This window comes from Carcharhinus amblyrhynchos, chromosome 10 (genome assembly GCF_965287045.1).
Source record: "Carcharhinus amblyrhynchos chromosome 10, sCarAmb.v2.hapA, whole genome shotgun sequence".
Lineage (NCBI taxonomy): Eukaryota > Metazoa > Chordata > Chondrichthyes > Carcharhiniformes > Carcharhinidae > Carcharhinus > Carcharhinus amblyrhynchos.
This window is the reverse complement of record NC_137333.1, coordinates 78,579,963-78,599,527: the sequence shown is the minus strand read 5'-3', so window position 1 is coordinate 78,599,527 and position 19,565 is coordinate 78,579,963. Positions and strand designations below refer to the sequence as shown.

Here is a 19,565-nt window from a genome sequence, read left to right as displayed (position 1 = left end):
TTGACTATAATAGAACAGCATTCTATGTTGACCTCGGGTGGGATTGTATATACCTTGGGCAGGATGTGCCCGTAAAATTCCACCCACAATGTTTTTACGGCCAACCCGGCCAATTTCTGCCCTTGTATCTACTTGCAATCAGCAGTCAAGTGATGGAAGGAGTCATCAACAGTGCTTCAAGCGGTTCTTACTTAGCAATAACATGCTCATGGGCGCTCAGTTTGGGTTCTGCCAGGATCATTCAGCTCATGACATCATTATAGCCTTGGTTCAGACATGAACAAAAGAGGTGAGGTGACAACTACTGCCCTTCACACATCAAGGCAGAATTTGACCAAGTGTGGTAGTGCAATGCCACTGATCACCACTGCCACCACCTTCCAAGCTCAATGTTTAACATGCTTGCAGTTCTGTGTCCAAGACAGTGCTAGGGGAAAGTGCAGCTGGCCTCCACTACATCCAGCAGGTGCTCCAGTGATGCATCACTAAATTTGGCTGCTGCACGCTTCCTTCCTTTGGATGCCCTTTGTTATCTGCAGCTTTCCTAGGCTGAGAGAATGTGAACAATTTGCAGGGGTGCCTTTTAAATATGGCAGCTGCAATTAAGGAGTTCTGAGATCACAGCAGTGTGGATAAATTAGATACTTCCTGATTACTTAAACTGAGAGCATACAATAACTTAAAAAAACACCATTGCAGTTGGCGGGTACAATGCCTGTTTTTACATCTGCTAATGGACTCCATGGATTTCAGAGAAAGTGCAACATATCACAGTTGATATTGGATACCGAGCACAGGCTTGCCATTCTTTTTCACTGACTACTCCTTTTAACAAGAATTTCACAAAATAACGAAACACAATCAAAATGAAATTTTAAATTGTTACTATGGAACTTATTTATATTGAAGAAAAGGAATAGTCCCAATCACCAACATCATATGCAAAGCTTTAAGAGAAACCATTTTCAGGTAGTAACAGCTACATGAATACCAAAAGCACTTGCCTTCTTCAAATCCAACAGGTTTAGAACTATAGAAATGAAGGCACACTCAAAAGATAGGCAACAATTACTGTATTCAGTAATCCCCTTAATCAGCTGATTTATAATTTTAAATGATGCTTCCATACTTAATGTTAAGAATGTTCTACAGTGTCAGCGATGTCTTGAATTCATTACATCTTCTACAGCAGACACCCTTTTTAAAAATCCAAGTTTAACTGATGAAATTGATTGTCTTGACGAACTCTCTGTCCACATGTTCTTTCCATCAATTTTTTGATGTTTGCACAGAAATTGTTTCATCTTTTCTCTGAAGAAACTGGTTGTAAGCGTGTAGAGAATTGGGTTCAATGCACTGTTTATTGGGAGTATGAATATAACTACCCATGATGTAATTGTTCCTGAAAAATTAAGAAAATACAAACAAGAGTATATTTATATTTTTAATCAACATTTGTGAACTGAAATATTAAAAAAAGAAAGTTTATACTGGACCTTTCACTACCTCATGTTACCGAAAGCACTTTAGAGCCATTGAAGTACTTTTGAAGTGTAGTTATTGATATAGGAAAAGCAACAGCCAATTTGCACACAACTAACTCCCATAAACAACAATGTGATTATGATCAGATAATTATTTTTGTGAGGTTGGTTGAGGATAAATATTAGCCAGGACTCCAGAGATACCCATTCCTCCTTGAAATGATGCCATGGGATATTTCACTTTTACTTGAAAGGATAGACAGGGCTTCAGTTAATTGTCACATCCAAATGATGCCACCTCCAACACTGCAGTACTCCCTGAATAATACATTGGAATGTCAGCTAAGATTCTTCCACTCAAGTCTCTGGAATGGGACTTGAACCCATTATCCTCTAACTCAGAAGTGAGAGTGCTGCTCACTGATCCATTGCTGACACTGCATTTAATTTAATTTTAATCCAGATTAATGCGAAGTGATGCATTTTGGTAGGACTAACGCAGGGGGAGCTATACAATAAATGGCAGAACCATCAAAAGTATAGACACACAGAGGGACCTGGGTGTGCAAGTCCACAGATCCTTGAAGGTGGCAGGACAGGTGGAGAAGGTGGTGAAGAAGGCATGTGGCATGCTTGCCTTTACAGGACAGGGTATAGAGTATAAAAATTGGCGTCTGATGTTACAGCTGTATAAAACGTTGCTTAGGCCACATTTGGAGTACTGCATCCAGTTCTGGTCGCCGCACTACCAGAAGGACGTGGAGGCTTTGGAGCGAGTACAGAGAAGGTTTACCAGGGTGTTGCCTTGTATGGAGGGTCTTAGCTATGAGGAGAGATTGGGTAAACTGGGGTTGTTCTCCCTGGAAAGACGGAGAATGAAGGGAGACCTAATACAGGTGTATAAAATTATGAGGGGTATGGATAGGATGAACAATGGGAAGCTTTTTCCCAGGTCGGAGGTGACAAACACGAGGGGTCACAGGTTCAAGGTGAGGGGGTGGAGGTTTAACTAAGATATCGGAGGGGCGCATTTTACACAGAGGGTGGTGGGGGCCTGGAATGCACTGCAAAGCAGGGTGGTGGAGGCGGACATGCTGGGGTCATTTAGGACTTATCTGAATAGTCACATGAGCAGACTGGGAATGGAGGGATACAAAAGAATGGTCCAGTTGGATCAATGAGCGGCGCAGGCTTGGAGGGCCGAAAGGCTGGTTTCCCGTGCTGTATTGTTCTTTGTTCTTTGTTAAAAATATATAAAAAATGATCTAAATATTGCAGATATTGATACAAAGCACCACTGTATATCATCCTCTACTTTCTTTAAAGATTCAGCTTAAAGGAATATCTATATTCTTGAATGAAGCAAAACATTGATTAAGAGGCTATTAATGACTGAAAACATACTTTAAAAATTGAGTTTTATTGAAGGGCAGAAAGCTATTTGGGTCAGTTTGTTAACATATTTTCATGCTGTAAATCTAAATAATATTTAGTAATACCATTCTACACCAGCAAGTGGCTGCCTTGCACTTTGTAGCACATGACTTTTAAAGAAAAAATTTGTATTTATATTCTTTTTGCAACTGTAGGCTATAAAATTAAACAGATAAGGAAATTTCAGATGCATTAGTGAACAGTTTTTTCCAAAGCTCTTGAGATTCAGGAATGATGGTGTTTGGAAAATTTCAAATTCAATTTTTTTTAAGAAGGAAGATAGACATCAGTTCATGGCAGACGTGTCAGTTTAGCATTTATTGTGGGGAAGTTACTGGAGTATATTATCAGAACCAAGTGACTAAGCACTTGGACAAATATCAGTTGATAAAAGAGAGGTAGCATACAATATTTGAAGGTTCCAAATAACCTAATTACATTTTTTTGAAGTGATGACCCCAGTAAGGTGGAGTGGGAGGGGGTGCTCCATGAATATTGTCTTTATGGACTTCTAGAAGACATTTCATAAAATTCCATACAACTGACTTGCAGCAAAATGGAATTGGGGATAACACTGAAATTTGGGTTGGTAATCATTTAGGAGATGGGAACAAATGATTACGGGTGGGATTTTCAGCAATCAGGATGACTCAGCAATCCTTTAAAATGCTGGAAAATCTCAGCAGGTCTGACACCATCTGTGGAGAGAGAATAGAGCCAACATTTCCAGCCTGGATGTCCCTTCTTCAGAGCTCGAAACAGCACTTTTGTTTTTGGTGCCTAAAGCAACAACAATTGTTCAGACTCTGAAGTTTATTGAAATTTGGGGGGGCGGGGGGGATGGGACAGCATGGTGGCACAGTGGTTAGCACTGCTGCCTCACAGCATCTGGGACCTGGGTTCAATTCCCAGCTTGGGTCACTGTCTGTGTGGAGTTTGCATGTTCTCCCCGTGTCTGCATGGGTTTCCTCCAGGTGCTCTGGTTTCCTCCCAGAGTTCAAAGATCTGTGGGTTGGCCATGCTAAATTGCCCCTTAATGTCAAAGGAGATTAGTTAGGGTAAATGGGGATAGGGCCTGGGTGAAATTGTAGTCAGTGCAGGCACAATGTGCTGAATGGCCTCCTTCTATACTATAGGAGTTTATGGTTCTTTATGATTTAAGTATCAATAGCCACAACTGAATGCACTTGATACCTTTTTTATATAAATAAACATTGTAAAATTGATAGCATATATCAGAGAACTAGAGTTGTCAATCAATCAATGTTTTCTCTGGGGCTGAGGTGTTTCAACAGGCTGGTGAATTTCTGTGCTCTAAGCTGTTTATATTTAAGTGGTTACAGGTTTGCTTTAAGAGCTGATCGCATGATTTGATAGTGATGTAATTGGGGTGTTTCACAGAGTCCTGTTTAGTTTCATTACAGGGAACAGATCCTACAATAAATCTTGTTCATATTTTGAATTCACGTATGCAAAGCACATCTTTTTCTTTTGTTTAAAACTCACAACACCTAACATAAATAAAGCCTCATTATGTAAGAATGAATGGGGCGTGGGGAGTATGTGGCGGGTGAAGGGATGTGAAGCATGAGGACTGGAGGGCTTTTCTGTTTTTATTATAATTGTGGTGAAGTCCCATTGGAACAAGGTGGATCTTTTAAACAGCTCACCTCCACGCCTGACAGCCCCTATGGGTGCCTCCAAATTTTTTTTTTGAGTTTGCTGGTTTGACTGCAGCTTGCATGAACCCCACAAACGAAAATTCATCTTTGTGAGCACTCTCTCTAAGGTGAGTAGGCTGTGCCAGGAATTTTCCTGACTTCTGCCACCCACCTTGAGGATGGAAATCCAGTCCAAAGGGTTTATCTCTGATTGTTGGGATACAACAAGTATTCCACACAGAATTTGCATTGGGATATCAACTTTACACCATATTTATTAATAATTTGGAATGAAGAATAGAGTTGTACATCCACAGTAAATTATATGGATAAGAAAAATAAAGTATAAAAGGACATAGACAGACCAAAATAATGGATAAAATCATGGCAGGTGTTATTAATTTGGAAAGTGTGAGATGATCGACTTTAGATCTGGAAAAGGCTTCTATTGCAGTGGTCCTACAATGTTGGAGGTGTTAGTTTTTAGATGAGATGTTAATCAACGCCCTGCCTGCCCATTTAAGAGTGCTGTGGTACTAAGGGGTTTGCTCTGGCCATAATTATACCTCAACTAACATCATATAAAATGAATACTTGGTCATTTGTTTCACTGCCAGTTATGGACCTTGCTATACGCAATTTAGATGTTGCATTTCGCAATATTGCAACAGCAACTACACTTCAGAAGTCATTAATTGTCTGTGAAGGTAGATGGGACATCCTAAGGAATATAGAAACTGGAGTTGGCCATTCAACTCCTGGAACTTGCTATACTATCCAATTAGATAATGGCTGTTTTGTATCTCAATTCTGCTTTTATGCCATGTCACTTGACACTGTTAGCTAACAAAATACTATCTAACGCAGAGATTTTTGACCAAACATGCAAAGTGAACAGCATCACAAATTTTGTCATCAGTGAGATTCAAACACATATCCCAAAAAGAGTGGAACTTAATGCCAACACCTTACGATCGTTTGAACATGTATGCTTCAAAAGTGCATGAATAGGGTGAACTTTCAAGTTTCAGACTTTTAAAAATTGTTTTCTAATAAAGAATTTTATGTACTAAGATGTTATTTGAAAACTACATGCATTTTCATTACTTTTCAATTGAAATAATTCTATGATGGCAACTTACTGCTTCAGCTCCCCTCACTTCCTCACACAGAAAGCAACATGTCACATTTTGCATGCAATCAGTGATTATTGTGCAAGGCAACTTTTTTTGGTCAAAATCATGGCTGTTATATGAGTCCAAAATGATTTAGGAACTATACTGTTGTGCACATGTATATCCAAAATGACACATTATTACTATTACACTACAGTCAAAGAACAAAGAACAACACAGCACGGGAACCAGGCCCTTTGGCCCAACGAGCCCGTGCCGCCATTTCAACATTCTGAATCCCCTCTTCCACCCATGACCCTTGTCTACGCTTAAGGAACTCCACATTGGAAACCAGATTGAGGGGAGACTAATTTAGGGACAATTTGTTACACCAATCAGCCTAATAGCACATTTTTGGGGTGTGGGAGGAAACCAGAGCACCCGAAGAAAACCCATGCAAGCACGGGGAGAATGCGCAAACTCCCACAGACACTGGCCCAAATCCATGTATCTGCACAGCAAACAGTGATAGTCACTGAGCTGTTGTGTTGCCCATCAGCTGGTCCAGTTTAAGCATACACTAACGACGTGAAGCACTAGGCTACTCTCGAAACATCCAAGAGCAGCCCTCGCACGACCCACCGCGTGTATGCCCCTTGTTGGACAACAAGGCGGACCGAAGCACCTGTGGATTAAAAGAGAAAAATATCAATAACATGCACATCTTATGCCAACATTCGAGGGAATTCGCAGAAGCTCAAAAGTAAAACAAGTGAGCCAGAAAATATGTTGGAAGGTCCATAGGAATCAGTTGATTCCCAGGGATGTCCCAAGGCTCTTGATCCTTATTTAAAACAGTCTCCTATATCCTTCCATCTCCATCCCGCTCATGTGCTTATCTAAGTAACCCTTAAACAACTCCAGTGTGCCTGCCTCCACCACCTTACTTGGCAGTGCATTCCATACCCCCACAACCCTCTGTGTGAAAAACCTCCCTCTAACATCCGACTTATACCTCGCCCCCCTCACCCTAAGCCTTTGGCCCCTCGTAATATTTGTTTCCAATCTAGGAAAAAGCTTACCACTGTTTACTCTATCTATACCCTTCATAATCTTCACCTCTATTAGATCCCCCCTCATTCTCCATCTTTCTAAGGAAAACAGCCCCAATTTGCCCAATCTTTCCTCATAATACAATCCTTCCATACCAGGCAGCATCCTGGTAAACCTCCTCTGCACTCTCTCCAGGGTCTCCATGTCTTTCTGGTAGTAAGGCGACCAGAACTGGACGCAGTACTCCAAATGCGGCCTAACCAATGTTCTATACAACTGCAACATTAGACACCAGCTCTTGTACTCTATACCCCTTCCGATAAAAGCTAACATACCATAAGCTTTCTTCACAACTTCTCCACCTGTACTGCCACCTTCAAAGACTTGTGCAGTTGCACCCTCAGGTCCCTCTGCATTTCTATACTCTTAATAGGTCTACCCTTTATCATATAACTCCCCCCTACATTATTTCTTCCAAAATGCATCACCTCACATTTATCAGGATTAAATTCCATCTGCCATTTATCTGCCCAATATACCAGCCTATCTATAGCCTGTTGTATTGCCTGACACTGCTCCTCACTGTCTGCCAGTCCAGCCATCTTAGTGTCACCTGCAAACTTGCTGATCACACCCCGTACTCCCTCTTCCAAGTCATTTATGTATATTACAAATAGAAGAGGTCCCAGTACTGAGCCCTGTGGCACACCACTAGTGACAGACCTCCAGCTAGAAAAAGACCCTTCCACTACTACTCTCTGTCTCCTATTACCAAGCCAGTTATCAATCCATCTAGATGCCTGTCCTTGTATTCCATGAGCCTTAACCTTTTCGACCAATCTACCATGAAGGACTTTGTCAAACGCCTTACTGAAATCCATATAGATGACATCAACGGCTCATCCTTCGTCGACCGTTTTTGTCACCTCAAAAAATTCTACCAAATTCGTAAGACATGACTTCCCCTTAACAAAGCCATGCTGCGTATCCCTAATCAGATCGCAATGCTCTAAATGCGTATACATCCTATCTCTAAGAATCTTCAACAACTTCCCTACCACTGACATCAAACTCACCAGCCTATAATTACCAGGATTATCCCTACTACCCTTTTTAAACAATGGTACCACGTTCGCTATCCTCCAGTCCTCTGGGACCTCACCTGTGTCCAAAGAAGAGACAAAGATTTGCGTCAGAGGCCCAGCAATTTCATCTCTCGCCTCCCTAAGCAGCCTAGGATAAGTGCCATCAGGCCCCGGAGATTTATCAGTTTTAATGCTACCTAAAAACCCTAACACTTCCTCTCTCGTAATGGATATTTCCTTCAACTGGTCTACAGCTCCCTCCAAGACAGTACCGGACATCAAGCCCCTCTCCTTCGTGAACACTGGCACAAAGTATTCATTCGGGATCTCCCCCATTCCCTCTAAGCACAGTTCCCCTCCTCTGTCCCTAAGAGGACTGATTTTTCCTCTAACCACCCTTTTGTTCCTAACATAGGAGTAAAATGCCTTTGGATTTTCCTTAATCCTGTCTGCCAAAGCCATTTCATGCCCCTTTTTGCCCTTCTAACTCCCCGTTTGAGCTCCCTCCTGCTCTCTTTGTATTCCTCCCATGCTCTCTCTGTTCCCAGTTGCTCAGACCTAACATACGCCTCTTGTTTCTTCCTGACCAATTCCTCAATATCCCTAGTAATCCGTGGCTCTCTAATCCTACCTTTCCCATCCTTCCTCTTAACCGGCACATGTCTTTCCTGCAACCTTTTCAGTTTTCCCTTGAAAGACTTCCACATGCCGAACGTGGACTTACCCTCAAACAATCTCTCCCAATCAGTATCCCTAAGTTCCTGCCTAATCCAGCTGTAGCTAGCCTTCCCCCAATTTAGCACCCTCCCCTTAGGACAGCACTCATCTTTTTCCATTAATATCCTAAAGTAGACAGAATTGTGGTCACTGTTAGCCACATGTTCACCTACTGCAACCTCAACGACCTGACCTGGCTCATTACCCAGAACTAAATCCAGTATAGCCCCCTCTCTAGTCGGGCTATCTACATACTGCTCCAAGGACCCTTCCAGTACACATTTTACAAATTCCTCCCCGTCCGAACCCCCAGCTCTAGGCACCTTCCAATCCACCCCAGGGAGATTAAAATTTCCCACTACAACAACCCTATTCTTCCTGCACCTATCCAAAATGTCTTTACATATACCTTCCTCTACTGCTTGCAGGCTATTGGGTGGTCTATAGTACACCCCTAGCATAGTAATTGCTCCCTTCCTATTCCTCAACTCCACCCACAGCGACTCAATTCCTAACTCTATATTGTCCTCCCTCTGCACCGCTGTGATGTGTTCCCTAACTAACAACGCCACTCCCTCACCTCTTTTCGACCCTCCTCTGTCACACCTAAAACACTTATACGCAGGAATATTTAGCTGCCATTGCTGCCCTTCCTTTAACCACGTCTCTGTCACTGCCACCACATCTAAATTCCTTGTGAACATTAAAGTCTTAAGTTCATCCGTTTTACCTGTTACGCTCCTCGCATTAAAACAGACGCACTCCAGTCCTCCAGGCCCACTCAGATCCTCCTTCTCCTGGAGAATATTCCTCTCATCCAGACTTACCCTGTCACCCAACTCGCTCCCAATCCCAGTACCTACTGAGCTATCAGTCTCATCCCCACCCCCCCCATATCAGTTTAAACCCTGCTGAAACACTCCAGCTAACCTCCCAGCTAAGATATTCGTGCCCTTCCCATTTAAATGTTCCCCATCCCTCCTATACAGGTGGCCCTTCCCTCACAAATACTTCCCAATGATCTACAAATGTAAAACCCTTTGTCTTGCACCAATCCTTCAGCCACGCATTCAGCTGTAGGATCTCATTATTCCTAGCCCCACTGTTACTAGGCACTGGCATCAGGCCAGAGGTTGCCGTCCTGGAGGCCCTGCTCTTCAGCCTGGCCCCCAACTCCCTGAACTGCCTACATATATCCCCTCTGCTCCTCCTTCCTATGTCCTTCTATATGTACAATTACATCAGCCTGGGTCCCTTCGCTTTTCAAAATTCCCTCTACCCTCTCTGAAACATCCTGTACCCCTGCTCCAGGGAGGCAACCATCCTGGAGTCCCGCTTTTGTCCGCAGAACTGCCTATCTATTCCTTTAACCCTCCCATCCCCCACCGCTATCTCACTTCTAGCCCCCTTCCTTCCCTCTGAGGCATTCTGGTCCTCCTCTCTTACCTTTTCTACCCCAGTTGTTGCCCTGCCCTTGATATTTTGGGGGACTACCACTGGGGCTGTCTTTGGACCATGACTCCTCTTCTTTTTTCCCTTCCTAACGGTAACTCACCTGTCCCCCGACCGCCGCCCTCCCCCACCACCCCCCCCCCCCCCCCACCCCAGGCTCTGGGATCCCCACTTGACTGTGGTTCCTATCCATTATTGCCTCATTCTCCCTGACCAAAAATACATCTTCAAGACACAGCTCTAATTGCCTGACCCAGGACCTCAGACGCTGCAGCTCCAAACATTTGATGCAGATGTGAACTTTCAGGAGACGTGTTGTCTCCAGGAACTCTCACATTTGACACCTAATGCAGCTGAAGCGTCTCCCCATAGACTCTGCCATTTACCTGACCATCTTTAGAGTTATGAATGAAAAAATGGAAAACAGGAAAGAAAGAACCAGTTACACACCTTGCCTAAGCCTGCCCTCGCCTAAGCCCAGTGAGCCAAAGCCCTTACAGCTCTCACTCTGCTCTCAGCTCACTCCGCTGCCCGCTCTCGACGCTGCCTGCTGTCTTCTACAGCCTTCTTTTTATACTCCCATGCTCCCTTCCCAACTGCCCCTGCGGCTAACTTCCGCTACGATAAGAAAAACCAAACAAAAAAACCCCGCGAACTGGAAATAGAGAGAAAAGAATCGAGCAAAAATTAACTTATTCAACCACTCACCACAGCCACCAAGTACACTGCTCCAGAGAACAATGATGTGGATCCTCGGTAACAAGATTCCGGTAACATGAATCCAAAGATTCACTACCCTCTGAGAGAACAAGTTCCTCCTCAACTCTAAATTGTTCTAAATTGACTCGCCCTTATTTTGAGGCTATGCCCTCTAGCTCTTGTTTCCTTTCTAAGTGAAAACAATCTCTCTGCCTCTACCCTGTCTAGCCCCTTCGTTGTCTTATATGTCTCTATAAGATCCCCCCTCAGCCTTCTAAAGTCCAATGAGTATAGGCCCAATCTACTCAATCTCTCCTCGTAAGCCAATCTCCTCATTTCCGGAAACAACTTGATGAACCTTCTCTGCACTCCCTCCAAGGCCAATATATCCTTTCGCAAATAAGGGGAGCAAAATTGCACACAGTACTCTTAGTTGCAGCCTCACCAGTACCTTGTACAATTGCAGCAAGACCTCCCTGCTTTTATACTCCATCCTCTTCGTGATAAAGGCCAACATTCTATTTGCCTTCTTGATCACCTGCTGCACCTGCAAACTAAGTTTTTGCAATTCATGCACAAGAGCCCCCAGGTCCCTCTGCATAGTAGCATGTTGTAATTTTTCACCATTTAAATAATAGTTCATTTTACTATTATTCCTTCTAAAGTGGATAATGTCACACTTGCCAATGTTATATTCCATTTGCCAGATCCTCACCCACCCACTTAGCCTATCCAAATCTCTCTGCAGACTTTCCGCATCCTCCATGCAATTTGCTTTCCCACTCATGTTTGTGTCATCAGCAAACTTTGTTACCCTACACTCAGTCCCATCCTCCAGATTGTCTATGTATATGGTAAACAGTTGAGGCCCCAGCACTGATAACTGTGGCATGCCACTAGTCACCAACTGTCAACCAGAAAAGCACCCATTTATTCCAACTTTCTGCTTCCCGTTAGATAGCCAATCATCAATCCAGGCTAACACTTTACCCCCAACTCTGTGTACCTTAATCTTTTGCAGCAACCTTTTGTGAGGCATCTTATCAAATGTCTTCTGGAAATCTAAAAACATCACATCCACCGGTTCCCCTCTGTCAACCACACTTGTTACATCTTCATAAAAATCCAGTAAATTCGTCAAATACAACTTTCCCTTCATGAATCCATGCTGCGTCTGCTTGATCGAACCATTCTTTTCCAGGTGTCCTACTATTTCTTCTTTAAGCATGGATGAAAATGCTGGATTCCAGCATTTTCCCAACTACAGATGTTAAGCTAACCGGCCTGTAGTTACCCGCCTTTTGTCTACCTCCTTTTGTAAACAGTAGCGTCATATTAGCTGTTTTCCAATCAGCTGGCACCTCTCCAGAGTCCAGCAATTTTTGATAATTTCAACCAACGCATCTGCTATTACTTTTGCCATTTCTTTTACTCCCCTGGGATGCATTCCATCCAGGCCTGGGGATTTGTCAACCTTTAGTCCCATTAGCCTACCAAGCACTACCTCTGTAGTAATAGTAATCGTTTTAAGGTCCTCAACCCCTACAGTCCCACGACCATCAATTTTCTATAAGCTATTTGTGTCCTCTACCATGAAGACCGACGCAAAAAGCTTGTTTAAGGCCTCGGCCATTTCCTCATTTCCCATTATTAAATCCCCCTTCTCGTCTTCTAGGGGTCCAACATTTACTTTAGCCACTCTTTTCTTTTTTATATATTTGTAAAAACTTTTACTATCAGTTTTTATATGTTGTGCTAGTTTAATTTCATAATCTATCTTTTCTTTCTTTATCGCTTTCTTAGTAGTTCTTTGCTGTTTTTTAAAGCTTTCCCAATCTTCTAATTCCCCACTAGTTTTGGCCACTCTGTACGCATTGGTTTTTAATTTAATACTCTCCTTTATTTCCTTAGTTATCCATGGCTGGTTATCCCTTTTCTTACATTCCTTCTTTATCACTGGAATATATTTTTGCTGAGTACTGAGAAAGATCTCCTTAAAAATCCTCCACTGTTCCTCAGCTGTCCTACCAACTAGTCTGCGCTCCCAGTCTACATTAGCTAATTCCACCCTCATCCTGTCGTACTCCCCTCTGTTCAGGCAGAGGACACTGGTTTGGGACCCTACTTTCTCACCCTCCATCTGTATTAGAAATTCAACCATATTGCGATCACTCGTTCCAGGAGGATCCCTCACAAGAAGATCTTTAATTTTACCTGTCTCATTACACAGGACCAGATCCAAGATAACTCGCTCCCTCGTAGGTTCTGTAACATACTGTTCGAGGAAACTATCCCAACAGCATTCTAAGACTTGTGGGAGATGTGACTGACAAAGAATGTGGGAGATGTGACTGACAAAGAATGAAGGCTTTGTGACAGCCTCCAAGATGTTTTGCACAGACATGCATGAAACCTCCTAATGGCCATATACCAGCTAAACACTGTTGGAATGGAATCCCAATTAATGAAGACTATCAAGTCAATTGATGATGCTTTGATGTCCCCATGTGTGCACTCTATGACTCTCTTTACCTATGGTCATAGGGTGGAATTTTCCCATCCTACCTGTGGGGGGTTTGGTGGTGGGAGGGAGCAGAGAATCTTAGTGAGAGCTAAAAGTTTGGAAACCACCAGCGTAAAAACCTGTGCAATTCTCCAAATGGTGGGTTGCAATTCTCCCAATGGTGGCTTAATGGCATGTCGGTTTTCCTTCTGCCTGGTGGCATGAATGCTATTTGCATTCATTTGCATGTCATGAATTCTCATATATGGGGAAGCTGTGGCAAAGTCATTGGATTAGTATGCTTAAGACCCAGGGTAATACTCTGGGGACCGATGTTCAAATCCCACCATGGCAGAGGGTAAAATTTGTAATGAATTAAAAGTCTACTCATAATCGTGAAATCATTGTCAATTGTTGGATTCTGTTTCATAAATAGAGTTCCTTTAGATAAACAACTCACTATGTATATCAGGAATGGTCTATAAATACATGACCCAACATAGCGAGCTTTGAGTTAAAATGCTGATCTGGGGAGCTTAGTGTCAGAATTCATTTTTTAATTTTCCCACTTTTTCCCCCCATCTTGGGTTGTCCAAATTTTCTTGTTATATGTTGCTCTGGTGCACCAGTCGTAGGTAGGTCCATCCTCAGATACTCTGAGGCGCAGAAGCCTTGCAGAAGCTCTCAACTTCCACCAACTATTCTTGTGTTGGCTGCACCAGTGCAAGGGTAATTAGGGATGGGAAATAAATATTCGGCCAACCAGCAACACTCTCTCCCACAAAAGAATTTTTAAAAATACAACAGCTGCTCACTGGAATATCATCAGGCCTTCCAATCTTGTGTCTTGCTAGTAGGAAATTACACCAGCTTCAAACCCGTTTGAAAAAGAGTGGAATACACATGGCAACAGCTCATTCGAGACTTCGAGGTAATTCTATCATCCATAGTCCAGCTGCCATAACTCTACACCACTTCTGTTGCACTGAATGCCACTCTGCTGGGGCAAACCAGTTTGTGCCCCCCAGCTTTATGCCAAAGTTGTCTTTATGGACAGAACTGTGATGTGAGACTCATGGACCCTCCAGTTGGATTGACTCTGACCAATATTGTGCCAGAGATTGCAAACTGCAGGGGCCTTCTGCTCGTGGTGCCTGCCACGATTGTCTATGTGAGCACTGTGGTATGGGACTCATGCACCCTCCACTTCAGCCACTAAAGTTCAACCCAAGCTGTAGTGCAAGGTGAGAATAGGACTGATGAGCACATGAGGAGCAATGGGGATGGAAGATTGTGCAGGGGTGGGGGAGAAGGAGAGCAGGGCAAAGGGTGAGGGGGTAATGGAAGGCAGAGGGAAGACAGCAGGGTGTAAAGGTGGACTCAGAGAAGGGCAGATAAGGGTATATGAAATGTTGGCAAACAAGGGGGAGGTCAAAGGGATACCACAGTGTTTATTTGAAGGGGATGCATGCAGACACTGGAATGGGGATGTACTGTTAATGTGGCACATTAGGGATAGTTTACACCAACATTCAGAAGTTGCTGGTTTTGCTGGTAACTCTTTCTGATTGCCGAAGCAAGTCAGCAAAGTAATAGCTGGAAAGGAAGCAGGGCAGCTTTTCAGCTAAACCGCAGAATATTGTAATCTTAATACTGACTTTTCACCTGCTGAAGTCAGTATTCCTGGAATCACGAATCGTAATGGTTATAATGTTCCACATCCACTCCTCATGAATCAAGCCAGAGAATGATTTGAACTTTTTTTACTTACTTTTGGATTCCATTCACATTTCTAATCTGTGTAAATGTATATGCTTGTTCTTTATCATTCTTCTCACATTTAGCAGCTAATACTGAAGAAAGCCATCATTAAATTGGCTTATTTTGAAAGATAAATATATTGGGCCGGGAAAACGTATCCTCAAGGAAAGAAATCCTTTTTAAGTTAATCTTGCTACAATCAACCAAGGAGTTGAGTAAGAAAATTTATCCCTCCTCTACCGAGGCATAACAATTTGATGCTATAACATCCGGAAGTTAAGAAGTGAGGAACTTCACCTGGGATTGGTCGTAACAATGGGGATAGTCAATGAGGAGCATCTGCAGCCTGTAGATAGCCACTTCAAAGAATGGAATGCAGACCTACTTTAGTTTAATCCTTTCATTCACATCTTATCAACCTTGATAGGCTCCAGACATCACGGCCGGAATTTTACCACCTTGGAACCGGGGGGGCGGCGGGGGGGGGGGGGGGGGGGGGGCGGTGCGGGAGGTGGCGCAAGGCTCGTAGAACAGAATTCTCCGTTGGCCTCGGGCAGGATTTTATGAGCCTCACCCAAGCAGGGTTGTAGAATCTCACCCCAGATTTCTGGAATGGATCGTTGCTCACCTCTATGCATGTGCTAGAGTCTCAGGGGTAAGGCTGTATCAGGCACAATGCAATCAAGCACCCAGAGCTGTGAAGCCCCACATCCCCATGGGACACACAATCAGAGCTTCCCTTTCTGCATTCCTCAACTATTTTTTCTTCAATGTTTACTTTCAGAGAGAAGGCAAAGGACTAATGGATCCAGGGCTCAATGCTGTATTTACCAGAGTCCTCATTCAGTGGAGTAAGTGAAAGAGAGAGAAACATCAGCATGCACATCTCCAGCAGGAGGTCCTGCCTTGGGTACATGGCCAACTGGAGCCAGAGCATGAACTGAAGGGTGAGGAAGAGAGTCTCAAAATAGCAGAGGTGACTCACCACACCGAGGATTTATCATCAAAGAATCTCCTGCTTACAAATGAGTGAAAGGCAATTCTGGACATGCCTGCGATTGTCCAGAGATCTTGTACATCACATTTGCCATAGGTTCCCCCTGCCAGTGGCTTTGAATGTTACAGCTGCGCATAATTTCTTTGCCTCTGGGTCTTTCCAGAAATCCACAGGGGATCTGCATGGCATCTCTCTGTCCATAACACAAAGGAGATGACTGATGCCCTTTATGTAGGTTTGTTTTGGCCAGGTTTAGCCAGGTTCAAAGATTCATCGGCTTTGCAGCCATCTCAGGCTTCCCAAAAATGCAGGGTTCGATAGACTGAACCTGTGTGAATATACAGGTTCCTGGCAGCAGCCCCTAACGTTTGTAAATTGCAAGGGCTACTATTTCACCACTGTGCAAGTTATTGATTGTCTCTACTTCCACTAGCCTAATGGGCAGTGGATTTATTGTCATTGTTACTCACTGAATAAAAAGGTTCTCCTTCAATCGTTTCTGCATTTCTTCTAAAAAACCTTAAATTGGTGTCCTCAGTCACAATATTACCAATTAATGGGAACAGATTTTCCTTATCTACCTTATCCAAACCTGTCATAGTCTTGTACAGCTCGATCAAATTTCCTTCAGTGCATTTTGCTCTGAGGAAAATAAACCCAGCTTCTGTAACGGAACTTTGTGGTGAAAATCCATCATCCCTTGAACCGTTCTGGTAAATCTCCTCTGCACTCCCTTAAGGAAACTCACATCTTTCCTTAAGTGTGATGACCATAAATTGACATAATGCTCATGTTATGGCCTAACCGGAGCTTTATAAAGATTCAGCATATCTTTTCCAATTTGTATGCAATATGTTTACTTTTGATGTCCACAAACTCATATAGTTTGCTAGCCTTTGCTATCTCAAAATCTCTTACCACTTTCAAAGATCTAAGTACATGCATGCCCAGCATCTGGGAAGCAGGCATGTGGAATTCAGCCAATGCAGTAAATTTTGGTTCTGATTCTGACTGTTCTCATAAGTTACAAAGTGATATAGTGACAGCCCTGACAAACATGGCATCAGTCTCTGAGGGAATGTTATTATGGGCAATAGATTATGCCCAATCTTCAGAATTGCCAGCTGATTCCTGGAAAGAGCTGAAAGTGAATAAATTCAGGGCAATGCATGTTCAGCTGATCCAATGGAAAGGAAGTCTTGCTCCAAGAGACTGCAGATATCAAAAACTGCATCTGCTCTGAAGGCTTGAGCCTCCTGAGATCCTATTGTTCAGTCATGCGGAGAAAATTCTCCTTTCCATGTATAGCCCCTGGTGGGGGTATCTGTTCTGTGGGCATTTCATTTGTTCATGGGATGTGAATATCCCTGGCTAGGCCAGCATTTTTATTGCCATCCTTGATTACCTTGAGAAGGCTGTGTTGGGCTACCTTTTTTAACTGCTGCCATGAATGTGGTATAGGTATACTCACAGTGCTGTCAGGGAGGGAGTTCCATGATTTTGACCCAGTGGCAGTGAAGGAATGGTGTCAGAATTTTCCAGCCCACAACCCATCATTGGATTTCTCTGGTGAGGCTGACAAACCATTGAAATTTCCATCCACATTGGCTGGATTGGAAGATTCATCTGGCATTAAGGGCTAGAAAATTCCGGCCATGTCAGGATGTTGTGTGGCTTGGGGAGGGGGTTGGGGGGGGTGCGGGCAAGGGAACATGTAGGTAGTAGTAAAAGCAAAATACTGTGGATGCTAGAATCTGAAACAAAAACAGAAAAAGTTGGAAAATTTCAGCAGGTCTGACAGCATCTCTGGTGAGAGAATAGAGCCAATGTTTTAAGTCTGGATGACCCTTTGTCAGAGCATTATTCCCATGCATCTGCTGCTCTTGTCATTCCAGGAGGCAGAAATTGCAGGTTTGGAGGGTCCTGGCAAAGGAGCCTTGGTGAGTTGCTGCAATATACCTTGTAGATCGTATATATTGTTGCCACTATGTGTGTCAATGGTGGAGTAAGGTTTTCTGTTATTCGTTCACAGGTGGGGGCATCGGAGACCAGACCAGGATTTATTGCCCATTTCTGACAGCAGTTGAGAGTCTGGAATTACATGAAGACCAAACCAGATAATGATGACAGACTTCTTTCCCTAAAGGACATTAATGAACCAGATGGGATTGTTTTTATGACAATCGACAATGGTTTTGTGTAATTATTAGGTATTTATACTCTTATTGAATTCAAATTTTACTATCTGCCATTGTGAGACTAGAATCTGGGTCCCCAGAGCATTCCGCTGAGTCTTGTGGATTAGTTGTCCAGTGAAAGTACCACAATGCCACCACCTCCCCAAGGCAGCGGATGTGGTGCCAATTAAGTAGGCTGCTTTGTCCTGGATGATGCCAAGCTTCTGGAATGTTGTTGGAGCTACACTCATCCAGACCAGTGGAGAATATCCCGTTACACTCCTGACTTGTGCTTTGTGGATGGTGGGCAGGTATTGGGGAGTCAGGAGTTGAGCTACTCTCCCAGCCTCTGACCTGCTCTTCTAGCCATGGTATTTTTGTGGCTAGTCCAGTTCAGTTTCTGGTCAATAAGAACCCCAGGAAGTTGATAGTGGGGGATTCAGTAATGGTAATGCCATTGACTGTCAAGGAGTGATGGGTATATAAGACTGAATGCAGATCCAGCAATGTTCCACTGATAGTATAAAGGGAAATTTACAGGCATTTCAATGATGCCTGTTGATGATTTTCTATGGAGAAGTTTTGTGGAATTTGAGCAATTTATTATAATAAAGATAAACTTTTGAGAAAATGGGTGTTGGTTAGGAATGAGCCATTTGTAATGTTATATTCTATAAATAAATCAAGTATTAAGTAAGAATTGGCATCTGATTTCCTACTTCACCGGTTGTCTTCAGAATGAATTAAACTTGATGCCAATGTTGCTGAAAATCACAGCAGCTCTGAATTTCTACACCTCTGGCTCTTTCCAAGGTACCCCCAGGAACATGTACTGGATATCGCAGGCTACTGCACACCACTGCATTAAGGGAGTGATCCACATAATGTTTAAAAGAGCTGGAGAATTTGTATGATTCTGAGCTGACCTCGATAGCCAGAATGAGAGCTCTGAGCTGTCTGACTTCAGACCCATTGCAGCTCCTCACTTGTGCAAGGTCTAATAATTGTACGTATGTGGCCGTCAAAGATCCATCAGACCGGCCTACAGATTTCATCAAAAGGAATTCTTAAACTCCATAAACATTCAGCTGGCATGTGACTACCAGGAGTGCACCCTGCAGGTGTGCGTCTGTTTTCGAGGGAGCAGTCAAGATGCATTTGTGCTCTGGCAATTCAGCCTCCTACAGTTGCTTGAGCTCCATGCACCATTACCGTTGGTGGTGGAGGGAATGAATACTTGTGAATCATCCAGGACAAAGCAGCCCACTTAATTGGCACCACATCCGCTGCCTTGGGAAGGTGGTGGCATTGTGGTACTTTCACTGGACAACTAATCCACAAGACTCAGGGGAATGCTCTGGGGATCCAGATTCTAGTCCCACAATGGCAGATAGTAAAATTTGAATTCAATAAGAGTATAAATACCT

At 43.3% G+C, this 19,565-nt stretch overlaps 1 protein-coding gene across 1 annotated transcript in view; it reads right to left on the bottom strand.

The window, feature by feature from the left end:
• Window positions 1-927: 927 nt before the first annotated feature.
• The window catches only part of LOC145349410 (relaxin receptor 1-like), a 102,104-nt gene continuing 83,466 nt past the window's right edge, over window positions 928-19,565 (bottom strand). Inside the window, exon 18 of the mRNA XM_080197937.1 lies at window positions 928-1,402. Within this exon, the coding sequence (XP_080054063.1) occupies window positions 1,155-1,402 (248 nt within the window). The 3' untranslated portion in view covers window positions 928-1,154. The remainder of the gene's footprint in view (window positions 1,403-19,565) is intronic.